This window comes from Tiliqua scincoides, chromosome 12 (assembly GCF_035046505.1).
Source record: "Tiliqua scincoides isolate rTilSci1 chromosome 12, rTilSci1.hap2, whole genome shotgun sequence".
In the NCBI taxonomy this organism is placed as follows: domain Eukaryota; kingdom Metazoa; phylum Chordata; class Lepidosauria; order Squamata; family Scincidae; genus Tiliqua; species Tiliqua scincoides.
Window position 1 is genome coordinate 18,145,249 of NC_089832.1, and position 16,884 is coordinate 18,162,132.

General features: G+C 46.9%; 1 protein-coding gene across 1 annotated transcript in view; it reads right to left on the reverse strand.

Moving 5' to 3' along the window:
• The window catches only part of MSN (moesin), a 59,270-nt gene that overhangs the window by 4,028 nt on the left and 38,358 nt on the right, over positions 1-16,884 (reverse strand). Inside the window, exons 3-12 of the mRNA XM_066639887.1 lie at positions 11,404-11,499; positions 9,956-10,230; positions 8,791-8,874; positions 7,527-7,673; positions 7,093-7,189; positions 6,065-6,228; positions 5,144-5,274; positions 4,839-4,999; positions 2,245-2,337; positions 1,759-1,992 (exon numbers count right to left, since the gene is read on the reverse strand). Coding sequence (XP_066495984.1) covers positions 1,759-1,992; positions 2,245-2,337; positions 4,839-4,999; positions 5,144-5,274; positions 6,065-6,228; positions 7,093-7,189; positions 7,527-7,673; positions 8,791-8,874; positions 9,956-10,230; positions 11,404-11,499 — 1,482 coding nt within the window. The remainder of the gene's footprint in view (positions 1-1,758; positions 1,993-2,244; positions 2,338-4,838; positions 5,000-5,143; positions 5,275-6,064; positions 6,229-7,092; positions 7,190-7,526; positions 7,674-8,790; positions 8,875-9,955; positions 10,231-11,403; positions 11,500-16,884) is intronic.

The window sequence follows — 16,884 nt, forward strand, 5'->3', positions numbered from 1 at the left end:
TCAAAAATGCAGGTGATGGGCCCTCCATGAATTTCCTGTCTTTCTGCAGGAATCCTTAGTTTAGATGTGCACCCCAGTTGTTCTGGGCTTATTTAATCACAGTGACTTATGCAGACAGACCAGGCTGGCTGCTGCCCACGAATGAGAACTCTGCTGCTCTGACTGATCTGATCACACCTGCCCCCGGACATGGCCAACTGGGAAGTGTTCTGGCCAGACCGGTGAAGCAGGTAGAGATACAGCCCCTTTGGAGGTATGTACTTTGGGCTTGCAGGAGCCTTTTATTCCTCACCGTGCACCGTTTGGAAGTCTGTCCCTTGACAAATGCACACGTACAGCTCCTCTGAGGGGGGGCAGCTACACTTGAAGTCTTAGAGGTGCAGCAACAAGGACGTATGTGGATGGAGCAAGGACACCCTGGGTAGGCCCCCTTGTGTCTACTTTCAGCTTCAAGTTGTTATTGCAATAGCCAAGTGTCATGAAGCTCAGTGATGCTTTGTAGCTCTGCTGCATTCTATTTGCAACTCCACTTGCTCCAGGGTGCCTATTACCAATTAATAAGATGACCCATGATGAGTGGGGGCGGAGAAGCATGGCTCATTGACCAACCAGACTGCAAGACATCTTGGTCTTGGTTTGAACACAGAGCTTCTCCCTTTCTAGCGTCCAGCTGATCCTTATGAAAGCAATTTTGACTTGTGTAGGCAGGGGGGAAAACCTGGGCAATTAGGACTACAGGTGCAGCCTATTTATCCACGGATTTTTTATCTGCCGATTTGTCTCAATGCGAATGGGGTGGGGGAACCGAAAGTCACACACATCTTTGCCTCCTTTGCCCTGCGCTGGCGTCTCGCTCCATTTCCAGGCAGCCCAAAACACTGCAAAACGGCTCTGCCTCGCCCAGGCAGGGAAGTAGCCCTGGAGCCCTGAAAGAGGTTCCCCTTGCAAAGGAACAGTAACACTCCTGGAGCCCCTGAGCCAGCAAAGAGGCTGAAGAGGGGAAGGGGGGGCTGAAAATCTCTGTAGCCAGAACACGTGCAGCAAGGTGGAGCTCGCTCGCTCGCTCTCACGCGCGCTCTCTCTCTCAGTCACACAGGGGCAGGTGTGGTAGCAACAGAGGGGATTGCTTTAAAAACCCAGGGAGTGTTTGCCAAATTTCCCCCCCCCCCATTGAGATGGTGCAGGCAATCACCAACACAAGCAAGCCTTCCCACCAAGCAAAGCATGATTTTTAGCCTCTCCACACTTTCCTGGGAGTAAGCCCCATCGACTACAATGGGGCTTACTTCTGAGTAGAAACGCATAGGGCTGGACTCTTAAAACATCAGCATCCTGTGTGAAAGAGGCCAGGCAGCTGGCAATGGGGAGGGCTGAGTACGGAGCAGAGGGGAGGGGAATGATAACAGCTGCCTTAGTTTCCTTCCATCCGGAAGTGTCAGGCTGCAGTGTATTTGCGTAACTCTACGGAATTTAGCACAACACGTTTTTTGTTAATTGCGCCGAGTCACAGAACGGAACTAACGCGGATAAATAGGCTCCACCTGTACACCTAGGAGGCAAAAGTGTGTGGTGCAATGAGAGAGCATTGTGGTTTAAGTTCTCTGCCTCATTTCCAATACTCACAGGGGCAGGGACACCAAGTGCATCACCAGACCATGCACTTGGACTTTGTCCGATATCTGGGTCCACTAAGACTTCCGAGCTCACACCTCTCTCCAGACCACCTTCTACTTCAAAGCAGAGTCAACCCCACATTACCTTCAAGTGTTTCTGCACCCGTACATTCTTCTCTGCCTCTGTGGTTCTCTGCTCCTCACTGCGGTCCTTGATGGAGGCATGCGCCCTCAGCTCCGCGCTGGCCTCCGCGGCATTCTCGTCTTGCTCGTCATCATGTTCGTTCTCAGACTGCATGGGCTCTGAGACGTGAGGAGTGCTTGTGGCAGTCTTCAGCTCCTCCTTGGTCTTTTCTAGGTCTTCTTGGACCTTCTGGGCCTGGAGGAAAGGGAGACCAATCCGCCACAGGTTAGTGACCGAAACAAGCACTCACCGATAAAGCCCACTTGCCAACCACCCCTGTACCCAAATCTATTCACCACACGTATGGCCAACCAGGTCTCGAATGCAGTATTGGCTCCCCAGAACTGGAGCGTTTTTGACACAGTGCACAGAATGTATTTTTGAATGCACTGAAACCCCCCAATGAAAACACTGAACTGTTTTGAAACCCCCCCACCCCTCACTCACTTTCTGCTGCCACTGCTCAGCCTCGCTCTCTTTCTTTTGCCGGGCCACTTCCAGCTGGGAGATTCTGTTCGTGAGTTCAGCCATCTCAGCAGCCTGCAAAAGTAGGTTGAGTCAATTTACTTGGCATTTTAGAAAGCACAAAAGCGGCATCTCTTTCTTGTGACTTCTTTTTGAAATCTACATGTAAAGCACCACATGCACTGCTGCTGCCATAGAATGGACACTAAGGTCCCTGCGGTGACTACTTCCAGGTTAGATGCAGACCACCAGGGATAGGGCAGGGGGCGGCTGAAAGGAGATGGAGGTAAACAGGAGAAGACGATGACTCATAAATAAAGTAAGTAAGTAAATAAATATTTATATAAATAAATAAATTTATTATGTAAATATATATATATTATGTTATTATAATATTATTATTATATTATGTATAATATAATAATATATTATATTATTATATAATATATTATAATATATATTATATAATATATAATATAATATATTATATTATATTATTATATGTATAATAATAATATATTATTATTATTATATATGTATATATTATTATGGTTAGGTGCCATATATATATATATATATATATATATATCATGTATCACATATATACCGGAAAAAAAAATCACATATAGGACATATAGGACCGGAAAAAAATCACACACGCACACACACACACACACACACACACACACACACACACACACACACACACATATATATGATGACTTAAGTATGTATATAACTGAAACATACATACTTAAGCTTTCAGTCCTCTTTCCCTACTGGAACTAAGGGGAAGTGCCAAAAGAGTCACAGAAAAAGTGATTTTAAGAAAGGGTTTAAGAAAGGAAGCATCTTGTTTGTATTCTGAAGGGAGTACTAAGTATGAGGAACGGTTAAGGGAGAAAACAGAGTTGCTGGCAAAATAGGAAGACCTTTGAGTGGCTGAAGATGGGAGAAGGCCACGTACAGGTTGTGTGGTGGGATACTAGTTCCAAGGGATAGGGAGGGGCTCCGTGAGGCCACAGAGGGTTTGCAAGGCAAGAGAGAAGAGCTGGTTCCAGGAGTAGACAGGATGTCAGTGAAGAAATCTGAGAGGTAGATGTGGTTGATGGATTAAGACAGGGGTCTCCAAGCGTTTTGGCCACAGGGCTGCATGAAATATCTGGTGCGGTGCTGAGGACCGGGGAAAAATTTAACTATAAAATTTAAATAAATAAATTAGAGATGGAACTTAGATGAATGAATAAATGAATGAGTGAGCTCATTAACTCAGCCTCTCCGGCCCACAGAACACCCTCCAGTTGCAATCAGAGCACAGCTCTGGTCATGTTCAGTCAAGTGTTGAATCCTCTTTGAGGGAACAAGAGGCTGGCCGCAGGCCGGATAGAGGCTTGCTGCGGGTCGCATCTGGCCCCCGGGGCAGGGTTTGGAGACCCCTGGATTAAGACATCACAGAGGTTCTATCAGTGGGGAGTAGAATATCTGCAATACTGGAAACGGAAGAAGCAACATGAATTTGGTGACAATAGAGAAGGGTGCCCTAAATAAAGCCAGGACCATGCTTGTTCTACCCAGTGAGGACATACCCAGCAACATTTGTCAGGCGATGCCAGGCATTTATGTGCAGAGGATGATTTGTGAGCAAGGTGGGAGGAAGGCCACACATTCAGTCTTGAATATATTGACCTAAGACAAAGCACCCAGGCTGAGATGTCAGACAGCTTGGAAGGGAGGGATTAGAAGGAATGAGAAAGTTTTGGTGCAGAACACTGAGTTGATACATTGAACGTATCATCTGTGTCCATGTGAAAATCATGAGGTCATAAGAGTGCAGACAGAATAGGCACTTGGACAGAAGGCCCAGGAGCACAGCTTTGAGGGGCCCTGGTAGAGAAAACACTGAACAGACAGATCACCAGAGTTCTGTCCTCAAATGGTCACTTTTCTACCTGTCTAAGGCTGCAATCCTAACCACACTTTCCTGAGAGAAAGCCCCATTGAACAAAATAGGACTTACTACTGAGCAGACCTGGTTAGGCTTGTGCCCTAAGTCGTCAGCCGTATCACAGGCAGCGGAGTTCAGAATAGAGACCTTTCAATCTGACAACAATAACATCATTTTTTCCCCCCAGCGGCAACACACACAGCAAGTTTGTACCCCTGCTGCTCTCGAAGAACTCGTACACTGAACTTCTATCCACTTTGCAACTGTTAAACAGTCATAGCTGGACCCAAATGGGCTTCACACTTAACGGTGATGCAGAAGTTATGCTGAAGGTCTCCAGAAACAGCGCGCACAAGTGTGTTCATACACAAACACCCTTCCCTTACAGAACTACACCAACTCCTTTCCGGGAAGGGAAGTGGACTACTAAACCAGTTTAACTCTGTAGGGTAGATACACACTCCAAAGTTGCAGGTCTGATTTCCAGGTTAGTGGAGGAAACAAATGCCAATAAAACAAGCTGTTACGGGACGCAGGACCCATTCACAGCTCCTCCTGGCAGTGCAGAGACCGAGCTGAAAGGCACAGGCCGATGAGGGAGAATGCTGGCCGCGCCCTTTGCAAGACCTACCAGCTGCTCCTGTGTCTTTTTCTGGTCATGGGAGGCTTTCAGCAAGGCTTCCTTGGCCTCCTCGGCTTCCTGTCGCTGCTTTGCCAGCTTCTCTGCCTCTTCCTGCGCTTGCTTCCTCTCCTGCTCCAGCTCGAGCGCCCGTCGGGTCTGCTCCTCCAGTTCTGCGAGGAAGAGACACGGTAAATGGGGTAGGCAGGCTTCCCTCCAAGAAAGCCCTTTCTCAGAGCACCAGAAGTATCGGGGGGCAGTGGTGCCAGAAGGGCTCCAAGAGTTTTCCCAGCCATCGTCAAGCCACCTCTCCTCACCTTGCTGAGCCCTCTTGGTTTGCTCCTCAATCTGCCTGAGTCGCTCCATTAGCTCGGCCTTCTCCCGCTCAATCTTCTCTTTCTCCTTCTCAGCTATCTCCCTCTTTTTCTTCTCATTCTCCAACAAGGCTCTGGGAAGAGTAGGAAGCCACCAGAAGTGATGTCATGCCCAGAAGCAACATCATCAAGCAGGACAATTTTTAACACTGCCCCAATCCGAAACATTTCCCCAAATGCAGTCACGTATCATGGCGGCTCCGAGTCTATTAAGTTTACCATGATAGCACTAAAATAAAATACATATTGAAATGAATGGGGACCCTCATAAGAACAGCCCCACTGGATCAGGCCAAAGGCCCATCTAGTCCAGCTTCCTGTATCTCACAGCGGCCCACCAAAGGCCCCAAGGAGCACACCAGATAACAAGAGACCTGCAAGGCTTCCTGGGAATTGTAGTTAAGAACAGAAGAACAGCCCCACTGGATCAGGCCATAGGCCCATCTAGTCCAGCTTCCTGTATCTCACAGCGGCCCACCAAATACCCCAGGGAGCACACCAGATAACCAGAGACCTCATCCTGGTGCCCTTCCTTGCATCTGGCATTCTGACATAGCCCATTTCTAAAATCAGGAGGTTGCACATGCGCATCGTGGCTTGTAACCCGTAATGGATTTTTCCCAAGACCCTCCCGAACTCGGTTCGCGACCCACCTAGTGGATCCCGACCCATAGTTTGAGAAACACGGAACTACGATATTTGGGCTGCAAAATGCACATCATCTCCCCACCACTAGATTTTCTAGAGCGGATGGCCATTGGCTACACTTCTGGGCACTGGCATTTGGCACCGTCCTCTCAATGTCCTACAACACTCCCTTCTTGGGGAGGATGGAAACATTACCCAGGACAAGGTGGCACATACCTCTCCATCTGCTTTTGATGTTTCTCCTCCCGGGCCTGGGCCTTCATCTGCTGCACCTCAATAGTGTCAGGCTTACGCCTACGCATGTAGAGCTCATGGTTGCCCATGCACAGAGCCAGAATGCGCTTGTTAATCCTTAGCCGTGGGGCATAAAATACAAAGTCCTTCGCAAAAAAAAGGAGGGGAAAGTACATAATTAAACGACGTGAACGCACCCACACATTTCCCCTTCTGTTCCATGGGTTTTGCAGATTGCAGACGCAGCATACTTTGGTTCTATCTCATGCAGAAAAGCTGACTGGTTCCCCAACAAGCCTTAGCTTAGTTGCAGAGTTGGAAAGAGCTTGCCCAAGACTAAACCTGCAAACAATAAAACTAGCCACACCTGGTAAAGCTAAACATTTATGACCCATGTTTGTCCTGACAACTCACTCTGTGGATCTGTAGATCAGGAAAAGCAACAAGACATTAATTCACCACAACCAGCCAGCCAACATTGGCTATGGTTGACATAGCATCAATAGTCACACTGCTCCAAAATCTATGTAGTTGTCTACATAGTCTACAACGTGAACTAGACAATAGGATTTAAAAAAACAAAAAATTTAAGATAATTAAAAAGTTATGATACAAAAAACCTAAGATTGCCATTGGAATTAGCGCCTCTTTAATTCAGACTGTAATTCAATTGTAATTAATACAATTTTTGTGTTACACACTCTAATTCTCCTAGTTCACTCCTTAGGATTTCACCTTATCCTGGAAAAAAAAAATAGCTGCCTCAGAAGACTTGCTATGAGACTGTTTTGACTTGCAAGTAAACAATCAACACCCACAGATGATGGTTTAAAATGCCCTTCTCTATTAGCATAATCAAGTCAGTTTTAGGTCTATTACTTGACGCTCCAGGGTTTGAAATGTTCAATGCCAAGCCTACAGTCAGCAAGTTACATAAGGCAAGCTGAACAATTTTGCATTTTCACAGAATATACTGACTAAACTATTCTGAGTTGCAAAAGAGATCTTACCGGTGCTTTCTTGTCAATTGGCTTGATAACAAACTTCTTGTCATTGAATGAAATATTTCTGATCTCACTCCAAGGGAATCCAATTTTTGGTGTTAACCTGCAGAGGCGAAGAAGACAGCAATGTGGGTTCAAAAGTTGCAATATTTTCAACTGTTTGACAACTTGCCCATCTTTCCCCTCTAATGGAGGACAGGAATGGCTGAGACACAATATCCAGTAGAATTTCTATGTTCTGAGGCTATGCACCTGAAATGCTTGGGGTGGAGTGCATGACCAGAGGAGGAGAGCTACCTTCATGTCCTGAGAGAGAACTTCCTGGAGCCATCTAGGGGATCACTGCTGGAAGCTAGAGCCCTTAACCTTTGCTAGCTCCCCACCTTGCAACCCCCTCCTCCACTTCTGCCTACAGGAAGATCAAAGGATGGTCTTCTTACCTGTCATTCTGCTCATAGATGTTGAGTCCCAGGGCATCCACCCCCAGCCAAAGCTCAGATCCTTTCTTGTTCTTAATACTGAAGTAGTTCACACCGTACATTTCCAAATCCTGGGCAATCTTCAGGTACTCCAAGATGGCATCTTCCCTAACGTACACAACCAAACAGAATGGCTTTACAATCATATTCTAATAAGAGCTTTAAAGATGCAATTTAATTCATTGGGCAAATGCCAGAATTCTGAGAAATCCTCCACTCACTGCCTATAATTTGCTCAGAGGAGTCTCTGGGACTGTGATGAAAAAGAGGGGTTATCCCAAACTGACCAATCACAGTATTTTTTTTTTTTTTTACAAAGTAGAAGCTGATTCAGCAGTGATCTGAATTGCATGCTTCCATTATTCCAGGGATACCCTTTACACAAAGCCAATCATTTTAAACAGCTTTTCAAATGAGAGGCCTTATTGCCCACAGCTCAGATAAGGGGAGGGGTCACCCCCAAATCTCTCAGGGTAGTTTTACATCATAAGTGTCTCATTCCTCACAAGTGAATCTCCAAAAGGTGTTGATACATGCAAGGGGGGTCGGATTAGATGACATCAGGGGATGGGCAGCTGATCTATGCCCTTTAAAAGGTAATAATCAGCACCTTTAATCCATTTTTGCAGAGAGCTCAGTATGTATCCCAGTTTCGCTAGATAACCATTGGCCAGGTCTGAAGTACTCACAGAAAGCTGTGGTTAGCACACCAGTCACCACAGTAGGACAAAGGTACCCCTGACCACACTCAACGCCTTGGCCTCCAGGAGCCAAGCTAGGTTGGGTACTATCCTCAACTGTGAATCTGATCCTTCAAACAGAGAGCAAGCCAGTCCAGAACCACAACCTGAGTCACAGGACTCTGAAAAATGAGGAGCTCCATCTTGCCTGGATTTTAAATTCAATGCTTTTACACTCATTCAGTCCACCTCTGAGGTAGATTCTGCTATTGGCACTTGCTTTGTTGCACTCTCTCTCCATCATGCACAGAGCATTACTTGGCGCTCCATCAAGTACCCCCATTCTCTCCACTATCCAAGAACTGCTGTGCAAGCCGACAGACAGATATATCCAACTAGGCTACTCAGCTCTCCAGCTTTCTCCTTTCAGGCTATTGCCAGCCACAGCTCTGAAACTGTCTGAACGCTCCAAACGACACTATGAAAAGGCTTCATTCCCCAATCCCATCAACAGAGGCCAAGTGCTGCTCTCGTCCCTGACTTACCTCAGCATTCCTCGATGTTCTTCATGCCAGACCTGGATCCTCTCTTCCCACTGGTCCTTATTGAGTTTGTGTTGCTCCAAAACTCTATGAAGTGCAGCAAAATATTAGGAGCTGAACAGCTTCCAAATAAACGATATCACAAAATAAGAGCATATACCCTTCAACTTGACCCCTGCTAATTGGGTAAGAGGCACTTTTTCAAGTGGGTGCTCCTTTTATTTAGCAGGGGGAGAGTAACTGGCCCACCTCACCCCAGCACTGTCTGTTCTAGTGGCTGTCTGCTGGTATTCGTTTGCATCTTTTAGATTGTGAGCCCTTTTGGGACAGGGAGCCATTTAGTTATTTGATTTTTCTCTGTAAACCGCTTTGTGAACTTTTAGTTGAAAAGTGGTATATAAATACTGTTAATAATAATAATAATAATAATAATAATAATAATAATAATAATAATAATAATAATAATAATAATAACAACAACAACAACTCCAACACAATATCCTGTTTTTCTCCCTTACCTACCCACAATTCACCTCCATCTGCAGGTTTTTTATGCTGGTTAGATTTTTGTCTGCACCCCTTTGTTGCTGATTGCTGCTGGTTTGTGATTTTTATGATTGTTTAGTTTTTTAAAGTGAGATTTTAATATTTTATTTTTTTGAGGAGATTTTTAATGTTTATTGTATGCCGCCTTGAATGCCCTTTGGGGAGATAAGGCAGGCTATGTATGTATGTATGTATGTATGAATAAAAAAATAAATAAGGAGACCTGAGATCCAATGTAAGTTAAACGTTCTCTTGAAGATTTAAGCTTTGCCTTTCACCACACTTATTAAGATCCCATCGGTACCCAACAAGGCACATTCCTGTTTGCTTTTCATTCTCCTGTATTCATACTTTCCTGTTCCTGAGGTTACTCTGAGGAGGAATATAAAAGGGGTCTACAAGAACAGAAAGGAAGGTTTCTGTGAAAGGGGACACACTGGAGGCAAAACGGATTGCACTCGTTGATGCTGAAGTCACTAATCACGTTTTTATGGAATGTGACAGACGTTGACGTCAATAACCCTTCAACACTGTTCAGATTTGGGGGGCAAAAGCCATACGGTGACGTGAGACAAGGCACACTCCCTTCACAGAATAGGATGAGGTGCTGGAGAGGACGTACCTCTGAGGCAGCAGTTTGTCACCAGCAAGGTAGCCAGGCTTGTGGACCTCTTTATTGAAGTCGCCATATTTGGACTGGACGGCATAAGACGCCAAGAGCACGGCAGTCTCTGGGGGGCAGTAGATATCATCATTCAAAATGGCCTCCTTCACTTGAAGGAAGAACAGGCGCTGCGTGATGTCTTGAATCAGCTCTTCTGCCACATCTTCAGGGTAAAACTTGGCACGGAATTTGAAAAGCAAGGGACTTTCTTTGCGGACGTCCTGCGCCGTCACCTGGTACACGAGGAGAAAATCAAGTGTAAGCCTATGGGTAATGGATAGAGCTAAAACTCAGAGGTTTTGCCACATGCCAAGAGCAAACATTGCAACCTAGCTCACTTCTCTCACTGGAGTTTGCTCGCAATTTAGCGCTTTTCTCTTCTATTCCCTGGTTAAGTTTTTACTCTTTGCAGTTTGAAAAAGCTACCCCCTTACCTAAATGTCCACTCTTTTTGCCAGCCCCCCACCCACCCAAGACTGTGAGCCTACAAGAAGTCTACTTGGGCAGGAGGTCTGGTCTAGAGGGTAGAGCCTCCATTTGCCTGAAGATAACATCCACAAGGTCGCCAGTTCGAGGCCACCGGCACCATGCGACCTTGAAGCAGCTGACAAGCTGAGCCGAGCTATTCCATCTGCCCTGAGCGTGGGAGGATGGAGGCCAGAATGTGAAACCAGATCAGAATGAAACACCTGAATGTTGTGGTTCTTGAAAGAAAGAACCTTCTTTCAATTGTAAAAATCCCTATGGGGATTTAAATAAGCCTGCCTATGTAAACTGCCTTGAATAAAGACCAAGAAAGGCGGTATATAAATACCTGTATTATTTATTATTATTATTACTTTTCTTCTTTTATTTCTGTACAGTGCCTGGTACATATTCAGGCACTTTGAAGTATAGAAGATGATGAAAATAAAGTGAAAATTATTCAACAAAAAACACACTGAAAGAAGAGCAAGGGGAAAGAGAAAGCAACTAGGATATATTTTTAAATGAAACCTGGATTCATTTCCTGAGATCTCCACCTTGATCAGTTAAGGCAGCATGGAGATAGGAACCAATTTCTCTGCAAAATACACTGCGTTGTATCCCAAGCAAGTTGCACAAGAATTAGGCAATTTTATGTGCAATGTGTTGTGTGAACTGTTCCAGGTCAAGTTCAGATTTCTGCATGCAACACCATTGTACGTTTCATAAATGCAAGCAGAAGTCTGCTTTAGGATGCAACCCACAGATGACTTGCTCTTCTGCTCTTGCTTGTATAGGGTAGCTAGAGTGAGGGACATACAAATGCTAAAAATGCAGTAGCTGCTTAAGAAAGCAAGACTCCATCTTGCCCATGAAGGCAGCCAAGGAGGATGGGTGCATAAAACTGAGGATGAAGGACACACAGTGCACCCTGATAATACCTTTTTGTTTAGTTTCAGCCATGTTGAGAAGCCCTTTGTATCCTGGTACTGCAGGCCGAAGAACCAAACCTCTCTCAGACCTATTGTTTTCACAACCTGTTGAGGAAAACCAGAGAGAAGACAAGCTGGTTAAACAGTGGTCATGACTTCTGGTAACAGACAAGGAAAGGGGTTTGTGCCACCAGGCATGAAGATAAGGAATGCGGTACACTGGTTGAAAATCACTGCCATAGACATTTACGTCTAGGTACAATATACCTGTGGACAAGAAAAATAACGGGAGCTTTCTAGCTAGTCCCATCCCAATAGGCTCCAGACTGTATTTCCCTACAATCAGCACTGGTTTCCCAAGGCAAATGTTGATCTTCTCTCCAGGACTCCAAGTGCAGAGTTTGCACCAGTTCTTTTGGACCCTTGGGAATTTTGCAGGGAAACTCACTCCAGAATAAGGGGAGACAGTGGGTGCTCCACTTGAAGTTTCTCAGAGAGGTCTTTGCACTTCTTCAGTAGCTCCAAATAACCTTCCAGATAGCAGCTCCAGTACTTATGGCAGCTGCCTGTACCAAGATTCTGGCACTTTATTAGAAAATGTTGGTTTTAACATTAGTACTATAATTGGTCTAACATCACGACAAGGCAGGCAACTGAGAAACAAGTCTGTGGACAGGACACAGAAGAGTTTTCATGGAACAGAAGGAGAAATTATCGATTAGATACACCGCTAGAGTTGAACTGTACATTACTGTTCCGCTGTAGTTTTCTCTCCGTCTTTGAACAGATGAAAATAGCCGCCCTGGGTCCCGTTAGGGAGAAGGGCGGGATAAAAATAAAGTTTTATTATTATTATTATTATTATTAGATGAACTCCTTATGCAAGTATTTTCATACAACTGCATTTGCACATTGTACAAATACATCCTGAGGTTTGCATGCAGCGTTCCAGCTCCACATTTCTGTCTAAAAGAAATGCACGCAAGCAAGACGGTTTTTTCTTGACACTCACAAGGCAGGCCTGCCACTGCTGGGAAGCCCAGCAAGAAGCCTGATCAAAGCACTAAAAGGAGAGCTCTGTTCTCAAGGCAGCATTACCATCTGAATGAGGGGGGAACGGCCTCCTCACCCCTCACAGCCACACGTGCTGGCTTGCCTGAGCTTCATTCGCTAGTGGCCTCAGACGGGAAAGTGCACCAACCAGAACCTCAGGGAGGCCACGGCACACAAAAGGACTTTTATTCCACACAGCCAAGTTGGCACTCTGAAGCCAGAGGCGGCCCCATGACAAGGCAAGATGGAAAAGGCTGCCTCAGGAGAGAAGGGGGGGGGGAAGAAACAGGAGTTCCCTTAAGAGCAGCAAAGGGGATGGGACACATCTAACCCATGGGGTGCAATCCACCTGCAATGAAGACCCCCCCCCCCAAAAGTATGTCTCCAGTTACCAGGGGCAGAGAATGAGTGCACTCATTTGGATTTTTAACTTCAGACCCAGCCTCTCTTTGGCCAGCCTTCCTGATCCACAGCTCTTTCCCAGGCTGCCTGGGTCTCGCCTGAAGCCCCCAGCACATGGGGTGAGCCAACTGTTTTTTCCTGCCAGCTCTGGCCCCCTGATTTTGAAAGGGTTTGTACAGGAGCTGCTATGTAAGCAATTCCCAAGTGGTCTGAAAGGCCAGCATCATCTTCGCAGGGCAGACACACTGCCCCACTTCCCCATGGCATAACAGGGGTGACATAACAGGCATAACATGGCATCCCCATGGCAGTGAAGAGGACTTTATACGGTCTCTGCAACAAAGTCAAGCCAGCTCTGCATGCTTGCCAGTCCTCACCCCTGCCTTTCACCACTTACTTGATGGGGCAAAGAATGGCATTCTGCTGGATACCCAAATGCTTTTAAAGTTAGCACGCTGCAAGCTAGGAGAATCAGACACGATCAGACTTGCTTGGAGCACACCTTTGCTCACGAGGGAGCCTGCTTATACATATGCCGGATTGGTCCTGCAGCAGCGTTAAGAACACCGACAAGGGATCCCTTTTCAAATTGCTCAACAGTGCAAGTGGACTTTCCAACAGGCTAGACCAGAACCAGGAGAAAAGCAGCAACACTTCACATATCTTAAGTGCTGAGCTTCCAGAAGAGAAGGAGGGCTGTTCTAACAAGGCAGGTATGTGCCTGCCCTCTGTGCCAAGAGGGAGCCTCTAGAGAGAGTTGGACAGAAGCTGCAGCAAGGAGGTTGCAAACAGGAAACAGCATCTGAGTTTTCTCTCTCTTCCATTTCAAAACAGAAAGAGGCTCGCTCCAGAAGTGCCATTTTTCCATTTCCATTCACCATCTTAGACAGACGTCTGATGGCAACAGCTTGCTTGTGACAGGAAGGTGAAAGCAGAGCTCAAACCCTTGATTCCAGGTGAACAACCAAGCTCTTTATTCACACACCTCCATGGACAGTGTTACCTGGAGGGAAAACCTCCCACTACCCTGGGATGCTAACCTAGCAGGTTAGCTATCCAACCTCAATGTTATGCAAGTCAAGAGCCAGTTCAGGGGAGCTACTGGGACAGCAGCTGGCCTCAAAAGGAAATATTTGGGGGAAGAAGGCAGGATGAGCTGGGGGGGAGGATTTGTCTGAATTTAAGGAGATGATTGACCATTTGCAAAATCCCCAAGACAAAGCACTGATTCAGACATACAAGCAGCTGACCTCTTACCCCCACCATAATTCAATTAGGCATTCGATTATACGGCAGGTGGGGAGAACAGTTTGAGCCATGGTTCAGTGAAGAGCATATGATGCACATGAAGAATGTCCCACGTTCCATCTCCATCACCTTCAGATAAAGGAGCAGGCAGCAGGTGATGGTAAACACCTCTCTGTCAGAGAGAACCCGCCTGTCAGAGTAGGCTCCCAAATAGTTTGAGGGTCTCAGACTGCTTTGTATACAGGCTCATGTGGCGACAAAGCAGACATGGCAGCAGGTCTGTGGTCACTTCCAGTCTGGGGGAGGGGTGAACCAAGAGGAACTTAGGCCTTTTTTCAGGAACCAGATCATGCAGTAAGGCAGAGCTCCATTCTTCTGCCCTCCCCCTATGGAGTCCAGTGCACTGAGTGATTTAAATACAAGCTGTTACCCTGCACATGCCCGATCTCGTCTGATCACAGAAGCTAAGCAGGGTCAGGCCTGGTTAGTACTTGGCTGGGAGACCGCCTAGGAATACCGAGTGCTGTAGGCTTATACCATAGTCTTTTGAGACTGAAGGTTGCCAACCATTCTCCATGGAGATTATATTTCACACACAGGAGACAGACAGACACAGGCCACACAAGCTCATGGGGAAAGACTTTCTCACATTCAGGAAAAATCTTTGAGGTGTGACAACTCAGGGCTCCTGCAATCCAAACTGTGACAGGGTCCCACATTTATTTATTTACACACAGCCAAGTTGAAGGTGTCCAGTTTCTGAAGACTCACTTCTGGCAGTCTTGGATGTATGCACTTGAGGCTGCTGTGGGGTCTAACATGCTCTATATGCCCCATGTTTACTCCACTAGGGGACTCAAAGCAGCTGGCAACAAGGCAAGTCGCTACCCAGCCCTGGACTTACGAAGAGCCACCCTTCTCTGCCCATGATGAATTGTTTGGCTGCAGCCCATCACTCCTGGGAGGCCTGACAGCACACCTCCGAATGCAAGAGAGGAGGCCACGCTACTGACACGGCCAAGATGTTTGGATTAGGCGGAGTCCTTGTCCTGAGAGGTGGGTGGGGCGGTTCGTGGGGCCAGATGAGGCTGGCCAGGCAGATAAAAGCCCAGGAGCAGGAGGCTGGCTACAGTCCGGGGGACGGGACGGGACAAGAATGGTTCCTGGGCCTGAGGACCAGAACCCTTCAGGGAGGCCAACAATGCTAGAAGGGGGTGAGAGAAGCTACTGCAGGTCAAATCGTAACAGGGGAGAGGGACTCCCTGGGAACCGCTGCAACTCCTCACCCTGACCATGTAATCTAGGTCATTGTTCTTCATTTTGGGGGTGTCTTATTGGGGGCAATAAGACCCCTGGAAGACGTGCTGGAATAAGACGCGCTGGAATCCCTAGCATGTATCCCTAGCATGTATGCACTACTGAAACAGAGACGCCTGCGTTGGCTCACTCATGTCGTGAGAATGGATGATGGCCGGATCCCAAAGGATCTCCTCTATGGAAAACTCGTGCAAGGAAAGCGCCCTACAGGTAGACCACAGCTGCGATACAAGGACATCTGCAAGAGGGATCTGAAGGCCTTAGGAGTGGACCTCAACAAGTGGGAAACCCTGGCCTCTGAGCGTCCCGCTTGGAGGCAGGCTGTGCAGCATGGCCTTTCCCAGTTTGAAGAGACACTTGGCCAACAGTCTGAGGCTAAGTGGCAAAGAAGGAAGGCCCATAGCCAGGGAGACAGACCAGGGACAGACTGCACTTGCTCCCAGTGTGGAAGGGATTGTCACTCCCGAATCGGCCTTTTCAGCCACACTAGACGCTGTTCCAGAACCACCTTTCAGAGCGTGATACCATAGTCTTTCGAGACTGAAGGTTGCCAACTATTGGGGGCATGGGGAGACCTTTCAAAGCCTGTGCAAAAGTGAGCTTGCATCCTATCCAGTTATGGTACTTCCTTATCAAAGCCAAGTTCTTGACCTAAACCTGCATAGTCTCATCTCGCTCTCTTGCCCTGCAGCTCTTACGGCCAGCCCTGCTCAAGCTGCTACCTCAACAGGGTAGTTGTGATGACACAAGTGGAAGGGGGAAATGGGGCAGGTAGGGGGTGGACAGATCAGGTCCTGGGAGGTGGGTCTCCAGTCTCATACCTTATTTTATTTTTTTGGGCTGTGGCACAAAAATGTTTGAAGACAACTAGCCTAGGTTGCTGCTGTAGCCTGAAACCCAGGAGGCAAAGCTGGGAAAGTGCAGTGGGGAAGGGGGAAGAGAAGAAAGAAATTCTATCAATCCATCAAGGGTTCAGCAATTCAGGCCTGGGATGACTCAAGTTTTTATTGTTGATCAATAAAGATCCAGCATTAAAGAGCAGCACCTTCAGGTCTCAGGGATTATCAGAAGAGCAGCCAGCACTTAGTGAATCATCCACTGTCATTGGCCTGCTCTTGTCCACTGCTATCAGGATACCCACCCACCCACCCTCCCCTTTTAGAACACTGACCAACGTGCCTAACCCCCTCCCCTGATATGCTCTTCAAGGCCAGAACCTTCCCTTCATCTGGGAATGGAGTAAAAGGGATACCAAACCCAACCACCGATGTGTAAATTTAGACACTGACAAAAGCCATTTGAATGAGTATCCTGGGCTGCAGATAGAGACCTTCGTCCCCAGCCCAGAACACAGTGACCAGATGGTGCTGCAGAAAACAGAGGAAGTGGAGTCCAACCTTCCATCTCTACAAGGTGCTGAAAAGCACACAGCTGCCAAGAGCAATCCCAGTCCCAGATAAGGCCCAGGAG